The sequence below is a fragment of the Magnolia sinica genome, chromosome 18, assembly GCF_029962835.1.
Source record: "Magnolia sinica isolate HGM2019 chromosome 18, MsV1, whole genome shotgun sequence".
NCBI classification, from domain to species: Eukaryota; Viridiplantae; Streptophyta; class Magnoliopsida; order Magnoliales; family Magnoliaceae; genus Magnolia; species Magnolia sinica.
In genome coordinates, this window is record NC_080590.1 from 47,760,929 (window position 1) to 47,779,302 (window position 18,374).

General features: G+C 39.6%; 1 protein-coding gene across 1 annotated transcript in view; it reads right to left on the minus strand.

Annotated features, from left to right (window-relative positions):
- Positions 1 to 18,374, minus strand: part of LOC131233451 (serine/threonine-protein phosphatase BSL3-like) — a 32,379-nt gene that overhangs the window by 7,276 nt on the left and 6,729 nt on the right. The window contains exons 8-18 of the mRNA XM_058230158.1: positions 16,475 to 16,576; positions 16,309 to 16,390; positions 11,985 to 12,164; positions 7,595 to 7,862; positions 7,179 to 7,422; positions 6,897 to 7,064; positions 6,428 to 6,666; positions 5,733 to 5,817; positions 5,513 to 5,611; positions 5,236 to 5,435; positions 5,054 to 5,129 (exon numbers count right to left, since the gene is read on the minus strand). Coding sequence (XP_058086141.1) covers positions 5,054 to 5,129; positions 5,236 to 5,435; positions 5,513 to 5,611; positions 5,733 to 5,817; positions 6,428 to 6,666; positions 6,897 to 7,064; positions 7,179 to 7,422; positions 7,595 to 7,862; positions 11,985 to 12,164; positions 16,309 to 16,390; positions 16,475 to 16,576 — 1,743 coding nt within the window. The remainder of the gene's footprint in view (positions 1 to 5,053; positions 5,130 to 5,235; positions 5,436 to 5,512; positions 5,612 to 5,732; positions 5,818 to 6,427; positions 6,667 to 6,896; positions 7,065 to 7,178; positions 7,423 to 7,594; positions 7,863 to 11,984; positions 12,165 to 16,308; positions 16,391 to 16,474; positions 16,577 to 18,374) is intronic.

Below are 18,374 nucleotides of genomic sequence, written 5' to 3' on the forward strand. Positions count from 1 at the left end.
GGGCCCATTCAACCCTTATCAATGTTTCCTTCTTTAGAGGAGCCGTCTCTCTTCATCCCACATGACCCGACCATCTCAATCTGCTCACCTTCAGTTTATCATTTATCAAGACTATTCCTATGCTGCTCTAGATGACTTAAACAATCTTAATTGCACCCTTCCTAGTTTTTCCAGACATCCGTCTCAACATCCTCATCTCAACACGATCTCTACTGATACCAGCTTCTAACCCTAGTTCTTCTTAACAACTAAAATATCCTTAAAATCGCTACAATATCAATTTCTTACTTTTTCTTTCTAGCCTTAGAAAGAACTCATCCCCAGAAACACCACAACATATTATGTTATCAAAGATCCTCCTGTCTCAATTGGCGTCCTTTTAGGTCCTTCCTCTCGTCTAGTTTTGAGCTCGTTCAACCCTTATCAACGTTTGCTTCTTTACAGAAGCCACCTCTATTCTCTAGTCTCCATTCCACATGATCAGACCTCTCAATCTGCTCTCTATCATTTTATCATTTATTAAAACTACTCCTACGCTGCTATAGATGACTTAAACATTCTTAATTGCACCCTTCCTAGTCCTTCCAAAATCCATCTCAAAATCCTCATCTCTGCAACAAATAATCTCTACCAACATTGGCTTCTAACCCTAGTTCTTCTTGACAACTAATATGTCCCTAAAATCTCTATAGCATTAATTCCCTTTTTTTGTCTTCCAAGTCTTAGAAAGAACTATCTCTAGAAACACCCCAATATATTATGTTAGCAAAGATCCTTCTGTCTCTCTTTCCACTAGTCCCACAAGATTGCATGTGGCTTCATCTTCCACAAAATATTGCCTTTAATTTTTAATTTTTTGGTTTGGGGGGGGAGGACTCCTATAGGCTTGCACCAAGGGTCAGCATTGAGCCCGTACCTTCTCACACTGGTTATGGATGAGTTAACAAGGCATTTGCAAGAAGAGATCCCATAGTGTATGTTATTTGCAAATGACAGTTTTCATTGACAAGACGATGGAGGGCGTAACACAAAGCTAGATTTATGGAGGGGTGCTTTAGAATCTAAAGGATTTTAAATTAGTCAGACTAAAACAGAGTCTATGGAGTGCAATTTTCGAAACAATAAGAGTAAAAACAAGGAATTAGTTAAGATTGTTAACAAATAAGTTTCCCAAAATGACCACTTTCAATATCTTGGGTCGATAACTCATGAGTCGAAAGATTGAGAAGGATGTGTTTGCCATAAAACTCAAGCCGGGTGGAAGAAATGGAGAGGTGCCTCTAGAGTTTTATGTAATTACGGTGTACCACTCGAACTAAAAGGGAAATTTTATGGGATGGCTATAATCCATGTTTTATGAGACAGTGATGCAGGACAATTAACCACTTGCTCTAAAAGCTCAAACTGATAGAGCATGGCGAATTAATCTCTTTCATTGCCCAGGTCCCACATCCCATGGGTTAGGACATCGACCGACCCCCCCTCGTGGGCCCCACTTCACATGGGCCTGCTTCACATGAGCCACCCGCCTAACATGAGTCGCCCAACCCGAGTGTGTCCTTACATACCACAGGCCACCCCACTCGAGCCCGGTGTGAAAATGCCCCTGCATTACACAGGATGTCGTGCATTTGAGGAAAAACATGTTCATAGATGAGTGTAACTGAAAAGAGGATGTTGAGATGGCCAAGTGGCAAGACGAGGAAGGATAGAATCAGAAATGAATGCATTCGAGGGAACTTAGGAGTAGCACCAATAGGTAACAGGATGAGGGAAAGTAGACTTCAAAGGTTCGTTCATGTGCAATGGAGACAAAGAACCGCACCAATTGGGAGTGAGCTTATACATGTTAAAGGCTTTAAAAGGGGAAGGGGAAGGCCCGAAAGGATGTGGATGGAGGTAGTAAGAAAATATTTGATGACCTATGATCCAACTAAAGGCATAACCCTTGATAGAGTGGAATGGCAAAACAAAATTCATGTAGCCAACACTAATTAAGTGGGATAAGGCTTAGATGCTAATGATGATTTTTTGAAAGATCATATTTTATTATTATACAGAAGGGCCAAAGCCAGAAGAATTACAAATCTGACAAGAAGGAGAGCAAGAGCATTCATAGAGAACCTTTGAGGCCAGAGCACGCCCCATTACATTTGATTACACCCTGGTAAACACCTCCCAAACCAGCCCTTTACTATTCCTAAAATAATGATTATTCCTTTCCCCCAAAGGAACCAAAATGCTGGCCAACAATGAAAGTCTCCCAACCCTAACATCATGATGATGGTGATAGTGATGATGATGACAAATAATTTGGGGAATAAAATTTATATAAAAAAAAAACCAAGACGCCTAACCCTTGAATCAAATCATTGAATGAGCCATTCAAAATCCACTCAATACCAAAAGAGAATTAAGTGACACTACACTTCCTTGGCCAACATACAATGAATAAAGATACCGTATAAAGTTTTCTCCTCCTCCCAAAATAAGATATAGATACTAGGAAAAGATTGATACTGCCATCGAAGGGAAAGCTTCCACTCTTGGATGGAATGAATTTCCCCACCATTTAGGACAACGAGAAGTCCGATCCTAATAGAGCTAACAAGGTGAATAACGAATTAAAGGAGAAGAGATGCAGCTGCTTGGAAGACCTCATGTCCTTTGATCACATATGACGGGAGGAAACTCAAGAGGCAGATTCACTTCCGAGGGAAGGTGTTAATGGGCCTTCTTTGTTGGAAACATTAGCTTGGCTTGCGGGAAGGAACAGAGTGTTAACTGTCGACAATTTATGTAGAAGGATGATGATGTTGCCAAATGTTTGCCTCCTTTGTTTCAAGAATGAGGAATCAGTGGAGCATATTTTTATTCATTACTCATTTGTGAAGGGGGTATGGGACGGTGTTCTCCCAGCTTTTAATGTTCCTTGGGTTATGCCTAAGACTGTTAAAGGGTTGTTTTTGTCGTGGTTTGAAGGGGTTCCCATTCCAAGGACTTGGATTGGGTATTGCCCCTGTCCGTACCAAACAGAGACGGGTGGCGAAATGGTAGGACTTGATTGGACAGCATGCCAGCATTAGACATGGACCCCAGGCAAAGCACGTTTGAACGTTGTTTGGTCGAGTACATACCCAACCAGGACCCATTTCTAATAGTGGCTTGTGGGCCAATCAAATCCCGCCACGTCGCCACCCATCCCTGCTTGGTAAGGCAGGGTTAGTACCCAATCTGCGTCCCCGTTCCAAAGAGAGGTCCAAGCAACAGCTTGCTTTTCTCACGATTCTTTGGTCTATCTCGTTGCAGAGGAACAACATGTGTTTCAGGAACAACAGTGATTCTATAGGTATTGTTGTAAGGATGGTGTTTTCTTTGATCAAGGATTAGTATTTTTTATGTTGTTGTTCGGTTTATTTTGCTCTTGGGCTTTTCTTTGTTCCTCTTTTCTTTTCTATTTCTCGCCTTGGGCATTCTCAATAAAATCATTAATTCTAAAATATAAAAAACTTCCCTTTGTCGTAATGCTCTTCCATTTTCATATTCCTAATAAAGTCTTCTTTAACTGTTTCAAAAAAACACAAAAAAGGTGCACAGCTATGGTACCATGCAGGCACATATATATAGACTTAAATATCGAAATACTAGAGACATGTACAACATCCATTTTGAAGTTTGCGTAAACAGATAAATAATGTCCAACAAGAATGATGAAGCCAACAGATGCATTGAACTTAACTTTGACAGTAGCTCTGCAAGGAACTGATCCAGCCGGAGTTGGGTAAAAATTCTCAGGGTGATAAGTGTTTATATTGGCCCTTTGGGCTTGCATGACTCAATTTTGTTGAAGCCATGTCTTTCCTCCAAGAGTGGTCAGATTAGCTGTCAACATGGTGTACCATAACAGCCGTTACGAGGCCGTAAAGGCCGTTACATAAAGGTAACGATAGAAACTATTACACATTATGGGGTCATAATGGCCATTACGGAAAAAAAATTACCCATAACAGCCGTTATAGCCCCCATAACGGCCTGCCCTGTAAAGGTCGTAACGGTCCATTACGGGGCTGATACAAGTTTTCGGGGTTTTTTTTTCAATAATAATTTTTAAGAGAGAGAGAGAGAGAGAGAGAGATTGTAATAACCGTTACACCCCCTATCGTAAAGGTAACAATGGTAGCTTTTATGGCCACCATTACCATTACAAAATGCCTTGATGGCGCTCAATTGGAATCTTAGCCTGATTATTTTTTAAGGTGACTTGAGCAACACAATCAGATGGCCAAATCTGGTTGATGTCCATAAACGATTGCTGATCTTATTGAGCTCAAGTTATGTACCGATATTAATGCATCATTCTATCATGTGCACCATGAGACTAATTTGGAGGCAGATTTGTTGGCTTAGGAAGGATGCAATAGGGAGTCTCTGGTTTGCTGTATTCTTCTTTTCCCTTTTTCAATAGAATTGTGTCATTCATCCAAAAACCAAGAAAAGGATAGCCAATTAGATATTCGACCAATGTATTGATGTCATGTTTTCTCAGTATTCCTTAACAATCACTAGTGCATATAAGAAAGAAGAAAGAAGAAATATATCAATAAAATTGAAACAAGCAAACGAAGACAGATATTTTAGATAAAAGCTCAAGCATTGAACTAAAAGTTCCCTTCCAAGTAACTTATTGTCAGGCCATCAAGGAAATCCAACAAGCATATACTTCCAGAGAACAAGGACTTGTCTTCAGGAAAAAAAGGAATGGCTTTCTCATTTTTACCAATACTAAAAATCAGGAATCAGTGGAGACCAAGATGAAATCCTCCAACTTCCCACTCATAAACATGAATAAGTAACATTAGAATAACAGTATAAGGTAGCAGTGGAAACGTTTGAAAAGAAGTTATGGTCAGGACTCAGGACTATCCAAACAAGCAAGAGACATAAACGAACTAGGAATACCTTTCAAAGAAAAAAAAAAACAAACAAGCAAGAGACACAAACGAACAAGGAATGGAATATGTGTAGGAAAGGGGGAAAATGAAAAAGAGCTCACCCCAAAAGTAACAAGACCTGGGCCTCTAGCATTTGGACGCAATCCTTCAACACTGTCATTCTCTGTTGGGTCTGACCTGTAAAAGAGGAAACCCCAGTAAAGAATGGCTCATAAATAAGCAATAAATAAAAGCATGAAAATACAGCAGGTGCAAGAGGGGTATAATGAGAAAATGCACGAACCATAATAAATCCATAAGAACAACTGATCCTGCTTCCATCGTAATTGGCCGTTGTAGGTTCTCTATCTGTTCTACATGATTTATAGACCGACCAATACCACCGTGCATGCAAATGATTTTCTTTTCAATAAGAGCCGCCAGAGGAAGCCAATTGAACAATCGGTTTATGCGGTGCCAAACCCAGATTCCATCACGCTCACCCTGTTTGCAAGAGTTAAGTTGATAAAATCCGATAGACTGGTCCAATAAACTGCATATAATAAACAACAAAGCAATACCATGCGCTCTATGCACTCAATCCGAAATCCAAACAGGGCATTGATATCAGCTGCCTCATGGTTCCCCCGAATTAAATGCACATTGTATGGATACTCGACCTAGAAAATCCACACACAAAAAAAAAAAGGGGGCTTAGTAGGGTACTTACGGTTCTACTAGAAGGATGCGCTAATCAGAAAGGTGAAGGAAATGAATTTCGGGATCATTTTCGAGCAGTACCTTCAATGCAAGCAGAAGGGAAATGGTTTCTAAACTGTGCTGGCCCCGGTCAACATAATCTCCTAAGAAGAGATAGTCGATATAACTGGAATCATGTACATGAAATCAGCATGGACAACACAAACTTGGCCTACATGCAAGTCATAACTTGGTGACAATGAAACATCACAGTGATGCCTAATAATTGCTTTCAACTTTCATGAAAATAAATGTGAAAGAAGGTAAAAATTTAATAACATTCATGCCAGCGTGACAATGAAATTTAGGACATAAGTACTAAATTAGCTCTTGAACCAATTTGCAAAACTATCAAACAATAACCACATATCATGAAATAATGGAGCCTAAATCAGATGTAGCCACTAAAAAGGAGAGGCCAACCTTTTATTTTATTTTATTTTTTAAACAAGACTGCTAGTGCAGGCAGCAGCATATCTCCAAACAATAAGGATGCCACAGCATATAAACAAGCACAGAAAAGTGGGATTGACATTTTACAATGCAATTAAAGAAAGAACCGCCAGAAAAGATATCAGGATGTCTAAACAACTGATGATCACTTTACATAGACAATGCAAAGCACCACTAGAAACATCAGAAGTGAATCCAACATTCAAATTTGAAACGCATGCAGGAGCTATAAAACTTGGGTTATGTTTTCCATCCAAGGGTGATGCAGTAATGCAGAGACTTACGCTATGTCTCCCGCAGTTGAAGGAGACCCGTACTCATCGAACAGGCGCATGAGATCACCAAACTGACCATGTAAATCACCAAAAATTTTAACAGGAGCTCTGATTTGCAGAACACTTGGTTCAGTAGAAAATATCCGCTCTGCACCGTCGCAAAGATCTGCAATTTCATTGCAATCTAAGAAGAATTGCCTTCGGACAGGAGGTTTCCAACCACGAGGCTTCAAAAGATGTGCTATGACCTGAAATTGGATAAGGATATTAAAATAATTGGAAGTACAAGAAAACACTACTCTGGCTGGAGAAGATCTAACTAACCTAATAAAATAATTAACGAACAGTCAAAGATATAAGAGAGATAAACCACAAGCTTATTTTGAGCTACTCAGTCTGAAATCAAAATATAGAAAAGCCATATTTCTTCCAGACAGCGCAGATTATAATGCTAGATATAATTGAAATGACAGTGTACCTTTTTAGGCACGCTATTGATAGACATTTGTCGGTCTAATAACTTCCTAGCTGCAGTTGCATTCTCTGGAGTACCATAGCTAACCCGCCGGCCTTCATTTTCAAACTGATCAATGGAAAGCTGCCTGACCATACCACCCAAAGCTCCCCCCTCTGCAGCAACAACAACCTGCAGATAATTTATAAGCAAATTGAGTGATTTCAGAGTCAACATACAGGAATAGAAGCAATTTCATGTTAGTGAGTTAAAATAGATTCAAATAGGCGGTATTTAACTACTGACAGCTCTGTGATGCAGCCGAACTCCAGGTGGTGGGACATTATTTGTCAAGGTGGAATCTGACACCTTAATCAGGGTAGAAATCTGTTTCCCACTTGGAGTAGCCTCTGCTCCACGATCCCGATCTGTAATTTGCTCAACCTCTCCATTAATTTGTCGGGCCTTGGCAGCAGCTAATGTAGCACTTATAGCCTCAGCTTCTGCAGCTGAGGCCTCAACCAAGTATTCAACCCCTTTACTAAGTCTCCTGCAGTATGATCTAAAGTAAGTACAATTCTCCAGGAAGCTCACACACGAGAAAGATATTTTTAGGTGCTATTCAACAATTTGCTTCAGGTCTTCAGGCAATACAATCGTGGAGTATATCAAAACGAAATTTGATCTATTAAACAAAATATAGATCTCCAACAATAGCTTACCTTTGAAGCATTGCATTCTCAGCACTTATATCGGTGTACATATCCCCATTTAAAGGAGGGGCAACCGGACTACCCAGCACAACAGCACCATCAGCACCTGCTTCAGGAATTTCTTGTCTTGTTCTTTCATCAACAAATGTATATCTTGCAGGTAATCTCCCTGCTTGTACATGAGCTGCAGCTGCTGCTGCTGCAGCATGTGAAGCAGCACTTGTTGTTTCAGCAGCAGCTAGATCTTCAGCCACAAGCAGGTCATCTAGCAACACCCCTGTAGCATGAACACCATCTACAATGAGCATTGAGAGCAATAACATATTAACTAGCATGTCCAAAGAAAATAATGCACAGCGTAAGATGTATAACTCAGGCCTCCCAAAACAAATATGGCTGTGAAAAATCATTAGCCTGTTATGAATGTTCACAATGTAAGCAGGAAAATATATAATAGGATACAAGGCTTATACTCTAGTTCAAGGTATTGAATAACAGTAACAGTGGCTGTTATGATACAGGCTGTAATAGTTGACCTTTTTTAATAGGAAGAAAGGTATCGGCCCATCACGGGCCATTTTTTATTTTCAAATCGAGCATTATAGCCCCATTTCACGTATACGGCACCACCATTTCCATTAAGCAAAGGCAATTACAGCCATAACCATCTTTTAATACCATGCGCTAGTTACTGGAAGTGGAAGTGAAAGCACGTGCAGAAGAAGCAGCAGTGACAACCAAGGTATCCCGTATCGGTATCGGTTGGCGTAACGGTGCTCTCCGATACCAATACGGATACGGGAGCGTAACGGCGATACGGGGGCGTAACGGCCCGTAACGGTGCAATTTTATTTTTTTTGGGCCAAAAAAATATGAAAAAATATGAATTAAATCCAGAATATTCTAAGCATTCCAAATATGCATTCATTTACAAATTGGAACATGTTTATAGTGGTGTAACGGTCTAATCTTTGGCAAGAAGTTGTATCGGACTGTCTGATGAATTTATGAATCAGATAACCTGAATTTGACTACAAAATTCATATATTTAATTTTCTAAATATATAATTTATATACTTAACAATTTGATATCGTTTCTCCCAATAGGTTTTTTTTTTTAAATGAAACTAAATTCAGGTAGATGACGTTGCCAATTTGGGGCTGACTTGGAGGACCAATCCATGCCCCAAATCAGCCTCAAATTCATGCAATTTATTGGCATTATCCCACTTATAAATTGGTGGACATTTATTGGATAGTGAATCATGAAAAAAAAAATCAAAAGGCCCTATTTTAAAAAATAAGCGTCCACAAATTAACAATTATAACTATTCAAACAATTTGATTTTGGCATTGTGAGTTAGCATCTATAGTTCATAATTTAATTGGTAAATTTTAAGTTAATACATGTCTCGTGTACAATTTTTTAAGGGCCCGAATTAGGCGGGACTCGGATTGTGAAGTGTAGCACACGAGTGTCAAAGTTTTTTGAGCTCCACCGTGATGAATGTGTTATATCCACACCGTCCATCCATTTTGCCAAATAATTTTAGGGCATGAGCCCAAAAAATGAGGCAGATCCAAAGCTCAGGTGGACCGCAGCATAAGAAACAACGATAATTAAACGTCCACCATTAAAAATTTATTGGGGGCTACAAAAGTTTTAGATCAAGCTGACATGTGTGTTTTCCCTTCATCCACGTCAGTGTAACCTAATTAACAGGTTAGATGGAAAATAAACATTATAGCGGACCGTGTAACAAAACAGTGCAAGTGCACTGTTCAGCGTGCACCGCAGAACACACAAAAAAATAATAATAATAATAAGTGCGTGGCTGTGAAACAACCACGCAGTCCATTCCGATTTCGACGCTGGAAATGAAAAGAAGAGAGGGAAACCGAAAAGAAACGAGGGACAGAAGAGGGGGAGAGAGAGAGAGAGAGAGAGAGAGAGAGAGAGAGAGGAAGAAGAAGAAGCTGCGGCCGAAGCCGCAACAGGGCCGCAGCTCACAGCCACGCGGTCCATTCCGTTTTTGAGTCCCTACTTGATAACCTTCCACATGATCCGTGTTTGTCATTGGTTCTCAAACTTGCCAGAGTGCTGCAATCGTCAATTCTAAAAACCAGTAGACCAATGTGCACCAAAGCCTTTGCACCATCACCTTCATCTTCATCAAACAAAGCTAAACAAGGATCTGCTGATTGAAATTCAGACCAATCCCATCTATACCTCCCCCCGACCTCTGCCCAAGTCCTCTGCATCTTCCCCTTTGTCAACCTTGACAGCCATTCTGAACCCATTGATCCATACTTTAACACATCTTGTAATTTGTGGTGCCTTGTGTTGCCCCTTTTCCATTTAATTTCAGGCAAGCAAGTTGAATTTCCTCTCCATTCACTGAGTTGGAATTGATTTCAATCACATCCCATAAGCAAGATCTGATCTTCAGCAGCACTTACATGATCTCCAGCTGAATCCCCCATAATCTCAGACGTGCAAGCACCCAATCCGACCACCAATGCAACTTTCTGATCAGACCTACAATGAAAAGATTGCTATCAGCAATCAAACAGCCAAGGTTCAAGTGCAGCTTCAACATGATCCACATCTCCAATCTGTTGAACCATTTGATTGAGCACTCTCACTCCAACAGGCCCCATCTTAGAGCCCAACATTCCTGAGCAGCTGAAATAGAAGACCCTTCAACAACATACACCACTGGACTTTTGCTCAGCTTGTTGATCTCCTTCTCCACTACCTCATAATATTTTGTCAATGTTCGTCTCCCATATGCATATGCATTCACTACTCGCCAGATCTAATGCCATAAACATATACTTCCAAGCTCAACTGCCTCCTTAAAGGATTTCCCTCCTTATGAGGAGATACAACTTCCTCAATTGCAACACCCTTCAATGTACCTGATCCACTTTGGAGACAACCCGACAAGTCACTAGAAGACAAAGGGCTCGAGCTTAGGAGGGGTGCAACTCAGGCAGGTTGGGTTGGGCTGAGGGTCAAACCAAGCCCAACCCAACCTCAAGAGGACCCAACCCACAACCTGAACCCAACCTCCTCTATACTCGATCCAACCCAACCCATCCCAACCCAACCCGACCCGGCCTCAACTCAACCCAAATACATGTGATTATTCCCAACTGACCTAACCCAACTTGAATTTGCTCAACCAAACACAACCCAAGTTCAAATCGGGCCAACGTTTTCCAGCCCAAACCCAACCCAAGAACCTCGACAGCCTGACCCTATCTGACCCAATCTCAGATTGGGTCAATTGGGTGTGGCTTCAAACAAACCCAAGTTGAAGCCCTAGAGCTTAGGAAGGAATGTGCTCTTTCATATTCTAATGCTGCTGGACCTCCAGCCCATACTTAGCATAGGTACCGACTATCCATTTCCCAACTGACTATCCACCATCCATCCCCAAAATACCAGCCTCAGCTTCCTCTCAAGAGTTGAACCTGACAAATGCGAAGCCTTGAATGACATCAGAGTTCTTTAGTTGCCGGATGACCACTTTTGTAGCTTGGCCAACTGCCCGAAAAAATCCACCTTTGACCATCCTTCTTGAAAATTGCTCAACAAACAGAGAGAAGTTTCCATGCACTGGCCAGATGTTCTTTGAAGGTTTTGATTTCCTATCCACCTTGGAAACTGTCAGTTGCCCTTCTTTCACTGGACCCATTCCTTCACCGGCTCCTTTTTAATGTAATTATTTTAGTCGACATGGATTAGGCAAATACTCAGCCACATACTTGTGAACAAAGTAGAAAGCAGTGAGTTATACCCAAAAAAAAAAAAGGCCCATTGTAGCAGATAGCAGAGCACCAAACAATTTAACCAATGTTCAAAAAATACACAAAATCCAGCCAACTATGTTTGACAAGGCTCCAACTACTTAATCTAAAAATCTATTTTATAAAGTAAATTGTTTGGTACTAATCTAAACTCCATTTTATAAAGGTACTTGTTTGGGCACTTCCTTTTCTAAAATCGACAATTTTATTTTAATTTCAGCTCAGTCAAATCAGCAATCAATAGGGTAACTTGTGAGTCGATAACAAGGTTTAAATTTGGAGCTCAACAGCACCAGGAGAAGGAAACCAGTAAATAAATGCAAGCAACATATACTGAGGGCATCAAAAGCTTCAAAACATGCTTAAATAGTGTGTGCTAAATTGTGTAATGCCTTTCCAGGATCACAGAAATGATAGTCAAAGCACAAAACAGCTGACCAGAAAATGAGACTATGCTCAACTGTTGAAAATTTAAAAATGTGGAAATGAAGTATGAGTTAATGAGTTTACAACTTCCACATTCCCTATATTGAGAAAAATACTACATTCGATTTATAGCTATGAAATTGTCTCCAAATCATACCACCACGCAGTCCACCATAAATAAAGATCAAGTCGCCAACAGCAGCTGCTGCATGCCTACAACGCCTCGTCAGCTCAACTGAAGCATCTCCACCAGCTGCATCGGCACTGTATCTCCCATGCCTAGGACTGGTAACAACAGATTTGGTATCGCACCAGACTCCTGCTGCAGTATCCAACACTACATAGAGAAAATGTATTTGTAAGATTACATTTAAGGAATAACCAACCAGAACAAAAAAAGGAGTTGCAGAAGGAAGAACAGTAAAATGAATTACCTTCCAAACCCCAAGGCCCAAGGCCTATCCTTTAATTTTTGATAAATAATTGAGCAATTAAAAACCATAATTAAATTTATAAACAGGTCGAAAGAAGAGTTTCAATGGGAATAACAGCATGGCACCAATGGAAACCTAATACGACCTCCTCATCCTCTAAGCCTTATCCCAACTAAGGGTTGGTTACATGAATCCTACTCTGCCATTCGACTCTACCCAGGGCCATAACTTCAATTAGACCATAGGTCATCAAGTCTTTTCTTACTACCTCCACTCATGTACTTTTGAGCCTTCCCCTTGCCCTTATAGAGTCTTCAACTTGTTTCTTGGTCAGCGTTGCACATGAACAAACCATCTGGGCCTGTTTGGAATGTGGGATTAGGTGGGATTAGGTGGTATGGAATTGCATTTGGTCCAATGTTAATTTCATCCAGCATTTGGAAACAACGGGAAGGATTGGATTGATCATGGTATCATATCACCCAGTCCCAACAGGAGATACGGCGGGATTTCTGGTGGATTTTGAAATCCACCACATCTATGGGCCCCACGTTGAAGCATGTGTTTTATCCACACCGCCCATCCATATGCACCCTTTACACGTGACAATTGAGTTGCATATGCATACAAGTGACAAGCATCCGTTGTAAAATCTAGTCCGTTGATTACAATTCCATGGTCCACCAAACGCAGGTTTCACTTAATACAGCGTTTTTCCCAAATGAAGAATTTGATCCCCGAACGTGGGATGGGACGGTCAAAATACCATGGTATTTCCAAACATATAATCATTGTGCAATAATGGTATTAATTCCACTAAACACAATTCCATACCATTTAATCCAGCATTCCAAACAGGCCCCAAGTCTACTTTTCCTCAGCACCTACTGCGCCTAAATTCCCTCGAATGCATTCATTTCTAATTCTATCCTTCCTCATCTTGCCACTCATCCATCTCAACATCCTCATTTCAGCTACACTCACCCTACGAACATGTTGTTCCTTTAACTACCCAACAATCTGTCCCATAAAACATGGCTGATCTTATAGCAATCCTATAAAATTTCCTTTTCAGTTTAAGTGGTACACAACAATCACATAAAACTCTAGAGGGCATAAGCACATCCCCATATCTTCCACCTACCTGAATTCTATGGGCAACATCCTTCTTAATTTATCTACTGTCATAAGTTATTGACCCAAGATATCAAAAGTGGTCATTTTAGAGAACTTCTTGGTCAGCAATCTTAACCAAATTCCCAGTTCCCCCTCCTATTGTTACTAAATGGCACTCCATATACTTTGTTTTAGTCTGACTAATTTTAATCCCTCGTATTGTCAATCAAAACTATGGCATCTGCAAACAACACTCACCGTGGGATATCTTCCTCCAAAAGCATCATTCACTCATCCACAAGCAATGAGCAAAGGCACATGCTCAATGCCGGCCCCTGGTGCAAGCCTATAATAATTGGGAACTCACTTGTCTCTCCACTAGTGGTCCTCACATTTGTTACTGCTCTATCATACATATCCTTAATCATTCAAAACTCCTTTCTTTCCCAACATCAACCAGATTAACTCTCTAGGGCATTCACTCATCCACAAGCAATGAGAAAAGGCACATGCTCAATGCTGGCCCCTGGTGCAAGCCTATAATAATTGGGAACTCACTTGTCTCTCCGCTAGTGGTCCTCACATTTGTTACTGCTCCATCATACATATCCTTAATCATTCAAAACTCCTTTCTTTCCCAACATCAACCAGATTAACTCTCTAGGGACCCCATTTTATGCTTTCTCAAAGTCAATAAAGACCATGTGGAGATCTTACTCTCCTCCCTACCATAAATTGTCTAAGTACAAAATAATACGACCTACATCATAGCAAAATTAATTGATAATATGGTTAAATGCAATAGACATGAACGCACATCCAGGGATCCACAATTGCAAACAAGGCAATCAATCATGTACAGAAGGCCGAAAACTACAACCAAAACCTACAAGTCCAGTCCTAGGAACAAGCATTTGGAATTGACTTCTGCATGGAGCAACAGAATTAAATAAAGTAGGTATTATGATAGTTCTTATCCTTCTACTAAGAATTTTTCTTCAGGAACATATACTCAGCTATATATTAAAATCTAGAAAAAAGAGTTATTTGAGCTTATCTAGCAAGAAGGTGGACTTCCACAACAAAATTTACAGATTTCTTGGTAGAATAATTATAGTGAAAGAATGCGAAAGGAGAGTTTCACAGAGCCAAGGTAATTTTTTACTCATTCAGCAGAGTCACATCACATTTGAAATTCAAGAAACATGAAACCAGCAACAATTGTGTGTTTCCTTCACAACCTCTATTTGCTAATCCTGAGATAGAAGTTCCTCGAAAACCCAAAGACCCATATCTTTCACAACCCATAGCTGCAGAGAGCTAAGAGAATGGAACTAAAATGTGCAGCCAGGAAATAAGTTTAGAACCATTAGCAGGGGTAGGCCCATTAATTTCAAAAATTACCTTAATTCATAACCATTTTCCAGCTCCAAAAGATGTTTTGGACATTGTGGTATAAACCACGAGTGCATCATGCAATTGCTTTGCACTTCCTGTTAGCATCATGCAATTGCTTTGCACTTCCTGTTCTAACAATCAAATGGCCAAAATTGTCGCTAGAGTAGCATTTTATTGTAGTGAAGCTCAATTTAGCTGGAAATAGTAAGACAAACGTGGCTGATTTTGAAGGAGTATTATAGTACCATCTCATGAAGGACGGCTGCTTCTTAAGGCCATCAGAATGAAACTCTACAGTTCAGGCAGGGCCATTAATTTCAAAACTTACCTCAATTCATAACTATTTTCCAGCTCCAAATGATACCAAAAGATGTTTTGGACATTGTGGTATAAACCACAAGCGAATCATGCAACTACTGTTCTAACCATTGAATGGCCAAAACTGTCGCCAGAGTCTAGTATTTTATTATAGTGAAGCTCAATTTAGCTGGAAATAGTAAGACAAAGGCAGCTGATTTTGAAGGAGTATTATAGTATCGTCTCATGAAGGACGGCTGCTTCTAAGGCCATCGGAATGAAAAAAATCAATGCAGAATTGCTTATGATGGTCATGCGAGCAGATAACAAGGTTCCCTGCCTTAGCAGTCATATTTTAGGCAAGGGTAATGGAACTCGTGTCATGAAAACTAACACCATACAACAAGATATTAATTGGCCAGTTAACTTGCTGCACAGTTCCCCATTAAGTTACTTTCTAGAAAAGCTTCCCACTTTATTCAGACTAGCATCCTCTTTTTTTTCTTTTTGTATTGGTTTTTGGGCTCCCGCAAGATTTCCCTCCAAGTTTGGTGGTATTCTGTACTCACTCCTTTGTAATCAGTAACAAAAAAAAAAAAACTTTTTTAGTTGGCTGCAATGCTGAGGAAACCATTCAGATGCTGCAAAAATCATTATTAACTTTCCGTTCACACATAAGACATGCAAAAAAGCACACATTCAACACATTGTTGTGCATGTCATACACAAAGGACACAAAAATATCCAGAATTCTTCTTCCTTTTTATTTTCTTTCAATGCCCACAAAGTAACTGGTAGCATCTTAAATGCTTGAGCTCACAAGAGAAGCCTGCTGTAGCTTAGAGACTGGAACAGAACATGTGCATGGAAAAACACAAGACCTCTTCCTCTTTATCTAAAACATTCAACAAAAACCTGTAATCATGTTTCCATATTTATATGACCCCAATTCCTAAAATGAGAGAGAGAGAGAGAGAGAGAGAGAGAGAGATAAATCCTGTTTTATTTGAAATGTAAAAATTTGCATGCATTCTTTGATGATGCAGTAAAGACCGTGTCCTACTCTAAAAGGGAAAAACGAAAGGAAAAGAAATACATAAACACTCCCAAAGTCATTTTGTGCTTGTGATATTGTAACAATGGCGTTTCACCATATTTTACATGGATGATCATCATCTTCAATGGTGCAGAGAAAATTCCATTTGTTTTAAATTCGTAAGCACCACACGAAAATACCTGCAATGCTAGAGGAGTCTTCTACCATGCGGCCACCACCAAGTGCCCCTCCAGATACATGCAGCCGTGCATTGACAAAAACCTGAAAAGAAAATAATGCTTATGTGATTATCTAAATATAGACAAAGGGCAGGAAAATTCTGAAGAAAGAGATATTGAAACCCACTGCTGCATGTTGGTATCTAGGAGATGGCGAGACACCGGGAGCAATTGCCCATTCCCAACGGCCATCTCTATGCTTTGCAAGACCATATGCACTTGACAAAGGCTACAGGAACAAAACAAAATACAAGAGCTTTAATAAGCAATCTATCACGAGACTTCTAGTTACTAGAGAGTGATGTATATAAATATAAAAAGCACTATGCCTAAGCAAGAATGTGAAATTCTAGGACGACTCTGTTGAGCAACAAGACATCATGCAAAAGATATAATACATGTAAAGTTCTTCAATTAATAAATGCAGTAATAAGTGCTCAAACTCCTTAAACATCAATTAGATTTGAAACCAAGCATTAGGAGGTCTCTTGAGCAAATGAGAGTTGGAACTAGATGATGTACAACCAGTGTTTGAAGTATCGGTATCGCTACAAGTTTCATTGGCCAAGGAAACGGAAACAATATCAATGTCGCCAATAAAACTGTTGATAACCGGATATGCGAGGAAACATTGGGGAGACATAAGAAAAACAATGAATTTTTTCAGTAAAACTTTAGGAGATGCTAAAATACACATATTTGCATATTTAGAAATAAATAAATAAATAAGGGGTAAAGAATGCATACATAATAAATTTCCATTTAATGGGAGCCTAAAAGCATGTGTTGTCCAACAATCCTATCAATCTCATCTATCTATCCAACCATTCAACCTTCCATTAAACATCCATCAATACTTCAAAATATTGACAATACACGATATTTCGCTGAGAAATTCTTGACAACTCGAAAGGAAATGAAAGACTATGGTCTCAATATCGCCCGTGTTGCGATAACGATAATATCATGATATTATCGATATTATTGTCGACAATTTGAACATTGCATACAACCATGCGTTCATAGAAAAAAAAAATTGAAATAGATATTTTTTTAATAAACAAATTTGGCAATATTTTGATACACTGGCAACACAAGCGACACCTGGAATTTACACAGTCAAAAATATTTGTGATACATTGTTGATACTTAGCGATTCATCGCTGATTCCTGGAAGTACTAATACTACCAGTGTTATTGGTATCGCTACTAATGTTATCGGTATCACCAGGCTGGAGATACAGATAATACCATGGATATTTCGATAACATTGGGGATACTCCGAACAACGTGTACGACAAAGAATACAGGAAAAAAAAAATGTCTTGAACTTCAATATCATTATTACTTGCACTTTTCATCCCAATTTTTATTAAGAATGTTAATCCCAACAACTAACCAGATGTTTCTACATCTAAGATGCCAAAATTCATACCTAGGTTCCAAGACCACAACATGGGCATTTATATTAGTTTAACATTAAATTTACAGTAAGATCCTATCTTTGATTTAAGTGGGAAAAATAGTAGGTAGGGACTAATTTTTATGGGTAACAACTAAAACTTTTATTCTGAAAAAAGTTACATTAAGAGGGAACCGAGTTCCAAAACAAAAGGTGTAGATTCTCTAAGTTCGGATCTTAGATAATAGGACAGATGTAGAATTTCTTGCACCTAGGAGCTTTCATCTATACAGATGTGCATTCACATGGAAGGAGGTTTGCATACCAATCAAAGGAGGAGGGGTTGATCTTAAGCTACTCACAACTATGAATTTGGTGTTGCTTGGCAAATGGATTTGGAGATTCGGGCCAGAAGAGAAGCAAATGGAGGGAGATAATTGCCTCTAAATACGGAACGCAGAGCGGAGGCTGGTTTGTGAGGGTGTCTTCTCTACATAGAGCTTCCGGAGTCTAGAAAGCCATTGCGGCCACAAAGTCTACAATGCGCAGAGGTATTTCCTTCAATTTAGGTAGTGGAAATCATATCCGATTCTGGATTGACAAGTGGTGTGGGGATAGGACATTG